At 48.3% G+C, this 12,062-nt stretch overlaps 1 protein-coding gene across 5 annotated transcripts in view; it reads right to left on the bottom strand.

Moving 5' to 3' along the window:
* Positions 1-292: 292 nt before the first annotated feature.
* PDPK1 (3-phosphoinositide dependent protein kinase 1) overlaps positions 293-12,062 on the bottom strand; it is a 71,345-nt gene continuing 59,575 nt past the window's right edge. For 3 of the 5 annotated variants that reach the window (XM_060122813.1, XM_060122814.1, XM_060122815.1), the window contains 3 exons: positions 7,603-7,660; positions 6,437-6,589; positions 293-6,011 (listed from right to left, as the gene is read on the bottom strand). In XM_060122813.1, the coding sequence (XP_059978796.1) occupies positions 5,895-6,011; positions 6,437-6,589; positions 7,603-7,660 (328 nt within the window). In that variant the 3' untranslated portion in view covers positions 293-5,894. Of the gene's footprint in view, positions 6,012-6,436; positions 6,590-7,602; positions 7,661-10,965; positions 11,481-12,062 lie in introns of those variants that run through there. The other 2 variants (XR_009535202.1, XM_060122816.1) reach the window with 2 other exon arrangements.

Genomic DNA, 12,062 nt, shown 5'->3' with positions numbered 1-12,062 from the left:
AGTCCTCCGAGCTCCGTCCCGCCCACAGGTCCGCCCTCGTAAAGCGCCCACCCCGACGTCACGCGGGAGGCGGAAGTTCAGGTCCGGAAAAGCGGCCGGCCGTGCCACCTTCCGGCTGAAGCCCCGCGCGGAGTGGTCCCATGACGCCGGTGCGAGCGGGCCGCGCGTCGGACTCTAGAGGGGTTCGCTGGCCTCCGCCGGGCACCTGAGTGCCCGGACGCCAGGTTCCCGGCCCCGAATCCAGGTCACCCGACCCGCGCCCCGGCCAAAGGAAGAGCTACGTCAGCGAGCGTCTACACTCTACATGCTTTTTTATTACAAGACTACCGAGCATACGTGGAAAATTCATCATCCGGTAACTACATCTAAAGCACAAATATTTGAAAAAAAGAATAAACAGATTCATTAAATTATGATATGATTAAATCATCGACCAAATAGAAAATTTATATAATAAAGCCAGAAAAAAAAGTTGTAAAATATAGTTTACAATAATTATTCACATTCAAGGCTGTACATCAATACATACAACGTGGCCCCGAACATGAATTCAATCCAAATAATTCATATATTAGATTTTAAATAACACAGACTGAACTAGAGGCCAACAATAGCCAGCAAATAACCTTATATAAGAATAAAAATACAAAAGTGTATATCCTAATATCATTGCATTATTTGTCTTCATAAGTTTTTTTTTTTAATTTTTGCTTTGCCTGTACATCACAGTTACAGCTACAGACCAGGTAGAGAATATTATACATGTTCTAACTGACTGCCACCAACCTGAAAGACAGCTAACATACTACTGATTCATCCTATTTTGTGTTGTTAAAGAACAGCTACAGCAGCTCTAAATATTGCAAAAATTTGATTGCAATGTCCAAACTTATCATGACAGAGGTTTTTCATCAGCAAAACGACGCTTATTCATAGTCACTCAGCCAGATGGGTTAGACTAGGGTGGATTACACAGCTACAAAACATTTTGCCTTTTGTAAAAAGTTCTCTGTACATAAAGTTTGGTATTTCTTCATATTGAAGAAATGAATTCTGGGGGAAATTCAGGTATACATGTAGGCTTGCCCACCACGCTGTCTGAGCTACAGATAAAACTGCCCTTTGCTGGAACAGCTTCCGCCCCAGACCAGTTCTCCACAGGCAGCCTAATTTACAACCCTGCAATCTTGGGCCAGCAGCCTGCACCCCTCAGAGGCTCTGGGAGTGACTCCTGCCCCGATTTAAGGCACTTGCCATGTAGTCTGCCTAAGAGACAAGGGCCACACCCACTTGAGTCACCATCAGTTCATGTTAGGTTTGGATATGAAAAGAAACAATATGGAAAAACGCATATGGCACCATCTCCAAGAGTAGTACCTTCACCATGTTCTCATAGTGGCTGCAGCCTCTGCCTCATTCTGTGGACCAACCTGGGGAGAAGGGGATTTGGGGTGTCAGAGGGAAGGTAGGAAACCTACTTCTGCACAATCTGGCCATAATCTCTGGCATAGCCAAGTGGTACTGAGCATGGCACCTAGAAAAATCTTTCATGCATGTTTCACCTCAGAATTGACAGACCCCAAACTAAAGTGGAGAAATTAAGAATGAAACCAAATTTGGGTGGTCTGTACTTCAAGACAACTAGGCAACCTGCAACACTGTGGGCGAGGGGAGGAGAAATCATTAAATCCTTGTCAGCCAGGACAATCACATTCTACAATGAAAAAGCCTGGCCAGGGTGCTCTACTGAACTGCTAAGACCTTCTGACTAAGTCCCGCAATTTGAAGAACACGGGGGCAAACAAACTTCTGTAAAATCTAGTTGTCTACATGGTTTCTTTTTCAAGTAGAGCCTTTGCTCTTTTACTGATTCCAAATGGCCCAATGTACTTTCTGAGTCTACAAACTTAATTACAACTAATCCACTAAGTATGTGGCAAGGTCAGTTCAACACTTTTTATCTCTGCTGACTGTGCAGATGCAAATTCAGTACCATTGTGGACACAAAGTACAAGACTCTGTAAATATCACCAAGCACTTGAAAGCCATAGCAGCAGGGATGGGAAGGTAACATGCAAGCACAACCAGGTTCTTTCAATAAAATAAGGAAATTGGCTTTTGGAAAAATATGTCACAAATGGCCTGCAGTAATGACAACATTTTAGCATTTAAAAAAAAAAAGAGCAGTCTTATTCAAACATTCTTGGGAACACACAGCTTACCAGAAATTGATTTGTTCAGGATCTGTAGGACACAACTAAGAAAGTTCTGTACTGGAACTCTGAACATCTAAGCATCAGATCAAGACAGAGGAGAAGAGAGACTATACTAGCTTTAAAATGAACAAACTCTTTGACCCCAAAATACCACTTATAGGAATCTGGGCAGGGTGGGGGCAAGGGAGATCAGAGTCAAAAATCAAAGAATTATAAGGATATTAATCACAGCATTATTTAAATAGTGAAAAACCAGAAACCATCTAAATGTTTTATAGCAATGAAATGGTCAGATAAATTATAAAAATTATTAACCATTAAACTCTACAATCATTAAAAACAAGGTTTTTGAACGACATTAAGATAAATACCAAGTGAAAAAAGCGGGGTGCAAAATGGTGCATGTTGCAATGTTCCCACTTCAGTTACAAAAGCAAACACATGTGTGCGGGTGGGGAGTAGGGGGCAGCAGGCTAGGCACCAAGATGCTCACAGTGGTCCTCCCTGGGCGCTGAGCCTCCAGTTGATTTTTTTCAGAAAACAAATGTTTCTTAACAAAGTACAAAATCACCTGGAACCCCATGCTGGCACCCTGTCCTCGGGGGTCTGTGCCACAGACTGTCTCCTACAATTCCTTCAGGTCTGCACCACAAATACCACAGAGTAGCCCCCAAGGGGGCTGGGGTAGGTGCAGCTCCCATCAGCTCTGGCATGACCCCAAGAGCCATCTTTCCCAAAGCAAGTCTGTAACCAGCCTCCCGAGAGTCAAGGTTCAGGATGGCAGGCATGCAGGGTGCCACTCAGGGTGGGGCTTCGTGCTCCACATGGGGCTGCCCATTGCCCACTGGCCTGGTCAGGTTCACAGAGGGAAGGAAACCCCATCCAAACCCAGCTTCCTCACGTTCCCAGAGAGAGGCAAGGCACAGCGGGCTGTCTGGGCCAGCAGAGACTTGGCCCTCCTGGCCGTTCTCCCTCCACTCTGTGCCAAGAGAGGCTGCATGGTGTGAGACCATCGCTGCTTGACAGGTGCTGGCTTTGGTGCTTATCCCTGTCTTGTCCCCTCTCAGTAAGACACTCCTGGATCTATTAAACACCAGGGCATTTTCTTTCTCACCTTGGTTAAGACCACATTTATATATATTTCTAGGTATGTCTGCATGTGTACAAAGACTGACACCCACGTCCACGTCTTAGAACATAAGGCACCTGCATGCCAGAACGATGGCTCAAAGGATGATGTGGATAAAACTAAAGATGACATGAGTAAGCACAGGGTAAGACTGGAATATATAGGGGCCTTAAAAAAACAAAAAGGAAAGAGGACTCTAAGCAGAGAACGGTGACCTACAAAGGGTTCAGCTGTCACTGGCTCAGGTTGGGCAGTCACTTCAGCTCTGCCAGCTTCGAGCTCAACCCTGAACCCCTTATTCTCTGGTTTCGGAGGTTAAGATGGAGCTTGTCGGTTAAGCCCAGGAGGTAGTGGCGCTATCCAGAGGGAAGAATGCAACAGAAGATTTGTCTCTCCCCGAGCAGCCCAGCCGAGTGCTCTTTTAAAAGCCAAATATCAGCTCTGCTTATTTCCCTGCAACCAGACACCCAGGAAAGACGCTGTGCAGAAGCGGGCTCCTCACCCTCCTAACTGCACACACACAGATGAGGACGCTCTGACGAGGGTAAATATAAACACGGGAGTGCGCCTGAAATCAAAGTCCTGAAAGAAAGGGTCAAGAAAGACTCACTTTCTGGAAAGCACGTGAACACAGGCAAGACTTTTCCAAAACGAGGAGGAAAGGGGGCTCAGTCTACGACCACACGCCCAGGGCACCCTCTGATGCCCCCAGGGCAGGCATCCCCTACACCTTGGTATCCTCGACACACACACACACACACCCCAAGCAGAAACCCCTGGCAAACCTGGCTCCCACCTCTGCTCCCATCCAACCCCTCTCCCTGTCCAAGCACCGTGGGATTCTCCACATCCGAACCTTTCTCCTAGTTTAAGAGCCACTACTATTATATCACTAAAAAAACAGTTTAAGACATCTTTCCTCTACATGTGGACCAGTGGTCACACAGGGTGATGGATGGTTCGTTCGAGATAGGAGATGGGGGTAGGGAAGTAGTCAGGGGACCTTTTCTGTGGGAGGTTCTGTTGGTACCTTTGTGAAAGTCTAAAGGAAATGGCAAAGTCATCCCTCCCCTGGGGACAGAGCCATTCATGTCTGTGAGCGGCAGCCTGCGGGCCCCAGTGTCTGCTCCTCTCCCACCTGGGACTGAGGACTGCCCCCCAGGGACACCCTGGGCAGGGAGAGGAATGGCTGAGCCCTGCCTGGCTGACAGGCGTTCTCTGTTCAGGGGGCAGCAGCAAAGACAATCAACGGACCGGTAAGCCCTGGACCATCCTAAGTGCACAGCAGTGCGCAGCCTCTAAAGAGCTAAAGGAAATAAGCCTGAAACTGGAGGAGAGCGGGCTGGGGCTTGGGTTCAAGTGTGGTGTTCCTGCCCCTCATGCAAGGTGAGTGACACTTTTTTCCAGGCAAAGTCCACTTGATGGGGACCAGATGACCGGGCAACATGAGAAGGCTTTTTGATTTTCATTGTGCATATGTAAAAACACTCTGAGTTAGACTATGAGAATGTTCAACTTTAGCAGGAAAAGTGTGCATGTGGCAGCTGGGAGCCTGCCCTCCTCCATGAGGCCTGGGTGTGATGGAGGACCATCCAGTGTGCCAACTCCAAGCACCTCTCAGCCCTGACTTAACCCTCCACCTTTCAAACAAAACTCTCAAGAGGGGCCACCAACTCTCACTCCTCCACAGGGAGGCCTCCAGGCCCATCTGTTGCACTGCCCTGGCCTCACACGGGGAGGGGAGGCCACTGAGCCCCATCTCCTGGTGCACCTGGTGTTCCTCCCGGGCAGGTACTCAGTTCCCCGCCTCAGAGGGCAACGCTGCTCCGAGGGATGACACATCAGAATGCTTGGCTGGCACCTTCTAACACAGCAGCGACTCCATGTTTCACCGGGAAGACCTGTTCTACTTCTCAGTGCCCGAAGCCTGCCCGGCCAACACAACTCACAGACAGCAAGGAACGCAGAAATCTCACAGCCAGGGCTACTTGAGGAGGCAAGCACGGGCCGTGGAGACCAGGCCATACACTAGGGACGCGAAGAAAGGAGCACACAGACAAAAGCCAAGAACCCGCCTGCCCCACAGAGCTCAGGGGCCACCCCAAGAGAGCTATGCCCGGCTCCCTGGTGAAAAGTTAGTTCCATGATGATCCGGGGGCAGAGAGAGCCCAGAGACATGCCTGGGTGGTCCCCTTGGCCACAGCAGGACCGGCAGGTGACAGGGCACATGGTAGAGAGCTGGTGCCGCGAGTCTGTCTACAAGTCCGGGCAGGAACCAGGCGGATGTGCACGATGCTGGTTCCCATGGCGAGCAGAGTGCGAGAAGCTCCACATGGCACAGAGAGCAAGCAAAGCGACCCTGAATTCCTTTTCGTTATTGGTTTTGTTCTTTGTGTGGTTGGGTATTTTTCTTTTCTTTTAAATAAAAAAGCTGCAAGGTTCCGCCGTCTGCGTCCCCCTTGAGATGGCTGGCAGGTGGTCTGGAAGTGTCCAGGTGGTGGTGAGCCGTGCTGGGCACACGTCCTGCAGCGGGTGCAGGGCCGCGGGCGTCACTGCACGGCGGCGTCCGGGTGGCTCTGGTATCTGTGCCTCCACACCTCCTGGATCTTTTTGCACCATTTGTGAGCATTCCCGCTCGGGTCCATCAGGTAATACGTCCTATTCGGCTGCAGAGACAGAAACGTTTAACATTCTCCAGGGAGTCCCACTAAGACCAGCACCTCCACCCATCAGCGAGCAACTGTAAAAAGAAATCGCCGTCCACTGCAGCCACCGCAAGTCCCTTCTGGAAGCACATGAACATGTGAATTTTTTCCTTCCACATATGTGCAGAAATTAAACATACAGGTGATGACCTATAGCTCCCTGAGGTCACCCCCAAACTGAAAACAAGCACAGGTATCTCCCAGCCCAACTGTGAACTGAGCCATGAACACTGGGGTCCCTGGAAGGTGGGAAAGGGGGAGACCACTGCCCCCCCGACTCCAGATGCCTCCTTGGGCCACAGCATTTGGATGCTCTGAATGGAGGCACAAATTCCCAAAGGCCTCTTAAGTGCCCTGCAAGGGAGAACCCGTGGGGACAAACTCACCGTGTGGACAAAGAAGGTTTTAAAATTCTTAGCCTCTGGCCGGAGTTCTTGTGACCATGGAATTTCACCTTTCAAGACTTTGTTGACAGGATCCACATAATATAAGTGTGGCCCTTCTGTGAGCAGTAACTGTCGTCGCCGTGCAAATAAACCCTGATGCAAATTAAGAAGAAAAAGAAAGAAAGAAGACACTGCTAGTTAAGGCTCAGAAGTGGATGCTGACAGCACTTACTGCTGCCTCGGAGGTTGGACTGTCAGAGTAGCTCCAGGCACAGGGACCACTGCCAGCCACCTGCCCACTCGCCTGGGACAGACTGGCGTGCACACCTCCTCCTCACCTGGACCCAGCCCCTCAGGTCAGAGAGAAGCGGGCAGCACTCACTGCCCGGCCTGTCTCCCTCTGTGAGCTGGATCCCGACGGCCCTGTGTCGGGCGTCATGTGGGGGAGCGGTCACACAGGCAGCGCACCCGAGGCCAGCACACCGGCACACGGCCCTGTTGCTGAGTCGGCCAAGAGGGGCCTGCCCTTGGCAGTCAGGACCCTGCCGCTTCTCCTGCCCTCTGCTCCGTGCCGAGGCACAGTGTCCTGTCTGCTGGCGGTCCCACCACAAGCCACCTTCACAGAGGTTCTCATGGCAGAGATGCCCCAGGGTATGGGAGGCTGAGTGCAGCCAGCATTGCAGGCTGGGAGCCCTAACTGAGAAGGGCCCACAGCAGCAGAGAGAGAACATTTGTGGAGTCTGATATTTTGGACATGTTAATCCATTTAATTAATCCATAAGACATAATAAATAAGATTTTCAAAAACAATTCTAATGAAGTAATAAATGACTTGCTGGGATTCAAACAGAACCTCTTCAACCAGACAGAAACCTTGACCTCAGTGAACCCAGCCTCAGGCACAAATCGGAACCCTGGCTCCCCAGTCAGAAACGAGAATCTGCATTTCTGTCTGCCACGGTCTCTGCGTGCTTTCAAGTGCCTCCCCCGAATGGCTGAAATCTTCCTCAGCTATGAAATCTAGAGATGATCTCTTAAAGGGAACCAAGACAAAGGTGCTATGGGCAATGAGTTATACAGGAGCCCGAGGAGCAAGGCCTGATCCTGAGTGAGAACTGGGAGGAAGATACAGACGCACAGCAAGGAGCCATAGTAATCTAACTTACCTTGCGCTTGTCTACTGGACCCATTTTTAGTATTAAATTATTTTCTACAAACTGGTGCCTATAAAAAGAAGAAAACATGAATGAGACACCCATATCAGAGTCAGAGACAGAAATTCTCCAAACTCCTCCCTTCAAAACAAACTCCCCGATGACATTGTGAACTTTGCTTCAGTAACGTGAGAAAACCCAAATGTACCTTAGCATGCAAGCCCTACTGCTTTACAGAATTTGCAATCTGTATGTGGACCAGGGTCCACAGATCCTAGAAATATCACCTACCCTCACCTCTCCTCAGCAGTGTTTGCACAGCAGGGGAAAGGCAGAGGGGAGGTGGTGGGAACACAAGTCTTCATTACTTTAAGCAAGGCTGGGGTGAGACGCAGAACCCCACCAGAGCGGGGAGGCCGCTGCGAGGAAAGCTCAGGATGCAGACTGTTGTTCTCAAGTCACCTCCTCAAGCTGGGACCCCAACTCAGCACTCAGAAACCACTGCACTGTTTAGAATCACAAATCCCTAAAAGAGCCAAGTGGGAAACTTGGTTTAAGAACATCTTATCTGGGGACTTCCCTGGAGGTTCACTGGTTAAGACTTCACCTTCCAATGCAGGGGGTGCGGGTTCGACCCCTGGTGGGGGAGCTAAGATCCCACATACCTCAAGGCCAAAACACCAAAACATAAAACAGAAGCAATACTGTAACAAATTCAATAAAAGACTTTAAAAATGGTCCACATCAAAAATAAAGAGAACATCTTATCTGGTATTTCTACCATAGTAATAAAGCACTTGTATACAAAGACGGCAGGAATTTAGAAGGAAAAGCTTCAAATACAGGTTTTGACTTAATATATGTTGTTACCAAGTATAGTCCACTTTGATTCGTAGGAGTTTAATTTCTGCAGGTTCTCTCTTTTGGTTAAAGCTAACAGTTACTGCTTTACGTTCTGTCTGATTTTACTGAAATTCCTAAGGTTCTACTGTAGAAACAGTAAAAGGCATATGACAATTGTCTCCTCAAACAGTGACAATTTTACCATGTGAGTATCTGAGCACATCCACCTGCTTCCCCTGGCTCCTCTTGGGACGTCCTCCCACCGAGCTTAACTGGCCCCCAGGTCTGCCCAGCCTAACCCACCAGACCAAGGCCCACTCCCCAGAGCCCACTGGGCTTCTCCACCAAGGCCCCATCACGGAGGACCCAGGCCCAGGTAAACTGACACAGCATCATATGGATTTTGAAAACAACTAAGAAAAATGTCAATAACAACAAAAAAAGTGTTATGACCTTTTTGAGGAAAAGTGCGATGCTTCCTCTCAGACGTATTTAAAAACCAAACAAACAAAAACAAGACTTGAAACAAAGAAAAAAATCAAGGAGATTTTATGAGAAGGAGATGTAATGAGGGTCACTGCAGCACAAGAAATACAGGGCCAAAGGGAAAGCCCCTTAACCAGCAGGCCCTACTATGTCAGAATGTTTGCGTAGTAAAGAACCACAAATTGATAATAAGCGGAAGACTTTAATTAAATTATCGGCGGGGAGGGCGGGGCGGGCCAGGCGAATGCCGTCTAATCCCACGCCAGTTAAGGACCACACCACCAAGGCCTCCAGTTAGCTGGGCTGCTGGGGCTGGATCGCCAGGGCAGCCTGACAGGCAAGGACAGAAGAAGCCTCAGGGAGCCTTTGCAGCCTCAGCTGGGTTAACATGAAGGACGGTTTAAAACAGTATATTAAACAAGAGAACAAAAAAGAGAAGGGGCCAGTCATCTACGCTGAAAAAACAAGTCACCAAATACAGAGTAACAGACATGACTACACGGGAACAAACGGAATCTCTAACTACAAAAATAACCAAAATTCACATGAGAAAAGGCTGGAGAAGATTTTCAGCAAATGTTACCTATAAAGAGTAAACATTTGTACTCTAGAGAGCATACATAAAGCAACATAAAAGGCTTAAAACCTTGAAAGAAAACTGAGAAAGGACACAAACTGGAAATTCCCAAAAGGGAATTAAGTGACCACAAATTCTCAATGGCTCTAAACAAAGAAAGGAAATTGAGCCCCACTTTTCAGGCGTTCTACTGGGGTGCACTGGGGTGAGGTGAACGCAGGCGGGGGCTGTGGAGTAGCATTCTCACCAGCACCACCACCACCGGCCCTGAAATGAGGAGGACTCGCTGAATACTGCAGTAATCCGGCTACCAGGAATTTATTCTAAGGAGGAAAAGAAAAACAAAAAGGAGCACAAATGTTCACAGCAGTACTAGTCACATGAGTGAACCTGAAGCCTGGGAAGCAGGCGAGCCCCTTCCCAGCCCTGCAGAGGGAGGGGCCCAGCTATCTCCTGACACAAGGCCGAACCCTGCACCACACTCTCCCAGCTTCTCCCAAGAGACAGGAGAACCACGGGTGGCCCAGAGCGGGAGAGGCCAAAGCAGGGCTCCGACTGCACCCCGTGGCTGTGGTGAAACGAGCCCAGGAAGCAGGACGCAGAGTGGGTAGTCGGAGCAGCCCAAGGCTCCACTGTTAGCGTAAACACCCCGGTCCATTCATTTAGTTAACTAACCAAGCAGCTTACAACAGGCTACCGGTTATTGATCTACTTTGAAAAGCTTAAGGACTTAAAGGAATCATTTTGATCTTTTACTTCAGAAAGTCAATTCCCACCCTCCTGAAGAAAGCTCCCCTAGGCCCCCGCCCCGCACTGGCACCTTCTTCTCTCTGGCAGGTGGTAGATGCCATCTGCAGATTAAGCGCCGAAACCAGACCTAAGTCAGAGACACGCCTGATTCTCAGCATATAGGTAGCATGTAGTTAGCATGTAGTTAGTGTGTAGACAGGGCTTTAACACAGCCTCGCTTTCTCACACAGCCTCTGGCTCCTATCATTCAGGCGACAGTTGTCATTGCCTCTGTACAGATGTCAACGTGGGGGCTGAGAGTCTCACAACTTTCCCACCATCATTTCACAAGGGGTAACAGTGTAAAACCCCCCACTTTTTTTGATTCCAAAGCCAGTTCTCTCCTCCTCACCCTCTCCCATCCCACCCAAACCCTGAGAAGACCAACCTCAAGGATATAAACCTGAGGCCACCAGCAACTTTGGGCCATTTCAGGAGAGCCGAGTGAGTCTGCCAGGGCCCGACGGGCTCTACAACCACCTCGGGCAGGCTATCCACGCTGGGCTTCTAGGCAGGTAAGGGAGGACCACATGAGCACGGCCAGTTTGCTCTAAAATGCCATCTCTCAACCCTTCAGGTCTCAGGACCCCTTTATACTCTAACTTTATGGAAGACCCCAAAGAGCTCTCCTTCATTTGGGTTAGATGCATCGACACTTATGTATAAGAAATTAAAACAGACATGTTCAAATATTTAATTCATTAAAAAGCAAATAAATCCATTCCACATTAACATAAATGATTTTTTAAAAATAATTTCTTTCGAAAATGAAGGTAATTAATGAGAAACATGACACTGCTGTCTTTGCAAATCTCTTTAACATCTGGCTTCACAGAAGAGAGCTGGATTTTCACATCTGCCTCTGCCTTCACTCTACTGTGATATGCTGTCCAGGCTGAAGTACATGAAGAAATCATAAGAGTATTTTAATAGCCTTTTCAGATATTTGTGGGCATTCTTCTTTGATACTACACCAAAACTCCAGAAGTGTAATTTCTTAAACGTTAGCTGCCATGTGGAATCTGAATCCCCAAGAATGAATTTTTCATACTTTTGACATTAGAATCCACCAACCTACCTTGCACTTTGAATAGATCTTCTGCCCTTATATGATTTTACAGCACCAAACATTGGTCATCTGGAAATAGTGGTTCGCTGAGTTATGGAGATCTTCCAAATGTTGACAAATTTCATTCTACGATATCAACAAATCAACTCATAAATATTGCTACCTTTCTCCCCAAAAAAGTCTTTAAATATTGGGAAGATGTTAAGCTCACAGTGATGAATAAAGTTTCGCACAATTCTAATTTTCACTTGAAGGTTTTGATTTTATCATTGGTAACAAACACCAGCAGTTGTTTTCCTTGAAGTGACAGGCTCATTCCAGTCATTTTCCAGAAAAATGCTGGTCAAATAGCCAAGTCTGAACAACCAGTTTGTCAGTCAAACCTTCCAGCGAAAATGGTCTTCCACGAAAAGAGCAGCTCCTTCAGCTCCCAGCACAAACCACCACACAGCGCTTTTCTTGAGGTAGCCGTCACCCTGTAGGTGCAGCAGAAGTGCTTTATGCGTACTTCCCTTTTCGTTCTACAGCACATTAATTAAATCAATCATCTTCAATGACCACTCCTAAGGGAGGCTGGCTTGTTGTCTTTTCCTCTGCCCCTGTGATCGTGTGGCTGTGAAGCGCCGGATCTTTTCGCACCTCCTGGTGCCATGGCCGGGATTCATGACCTGGCACTGACAGTTTTACCCACCGTTGCTCCCGCACCAT

Source organism: Lagenorhynchus albirostris, chromosome 15 (assembly GCF_949774975.1).
Source record: "Lagenorhynchus albirostris chromosome 15, mLagAlb1.1, whole genome shotgun sequence".
NCBI lineage: Eukaryota > Metazoa > Chordata > Mammalia > Artiodactyla > Delphinidae > Lagenorhynchus > Lagenorhynchus albirostris.
The sequence above is the reverse complement of the archived record's forward strand: the minus strand, read 5'-3'. Positions and strand labels throughout refer to the sequence as shown.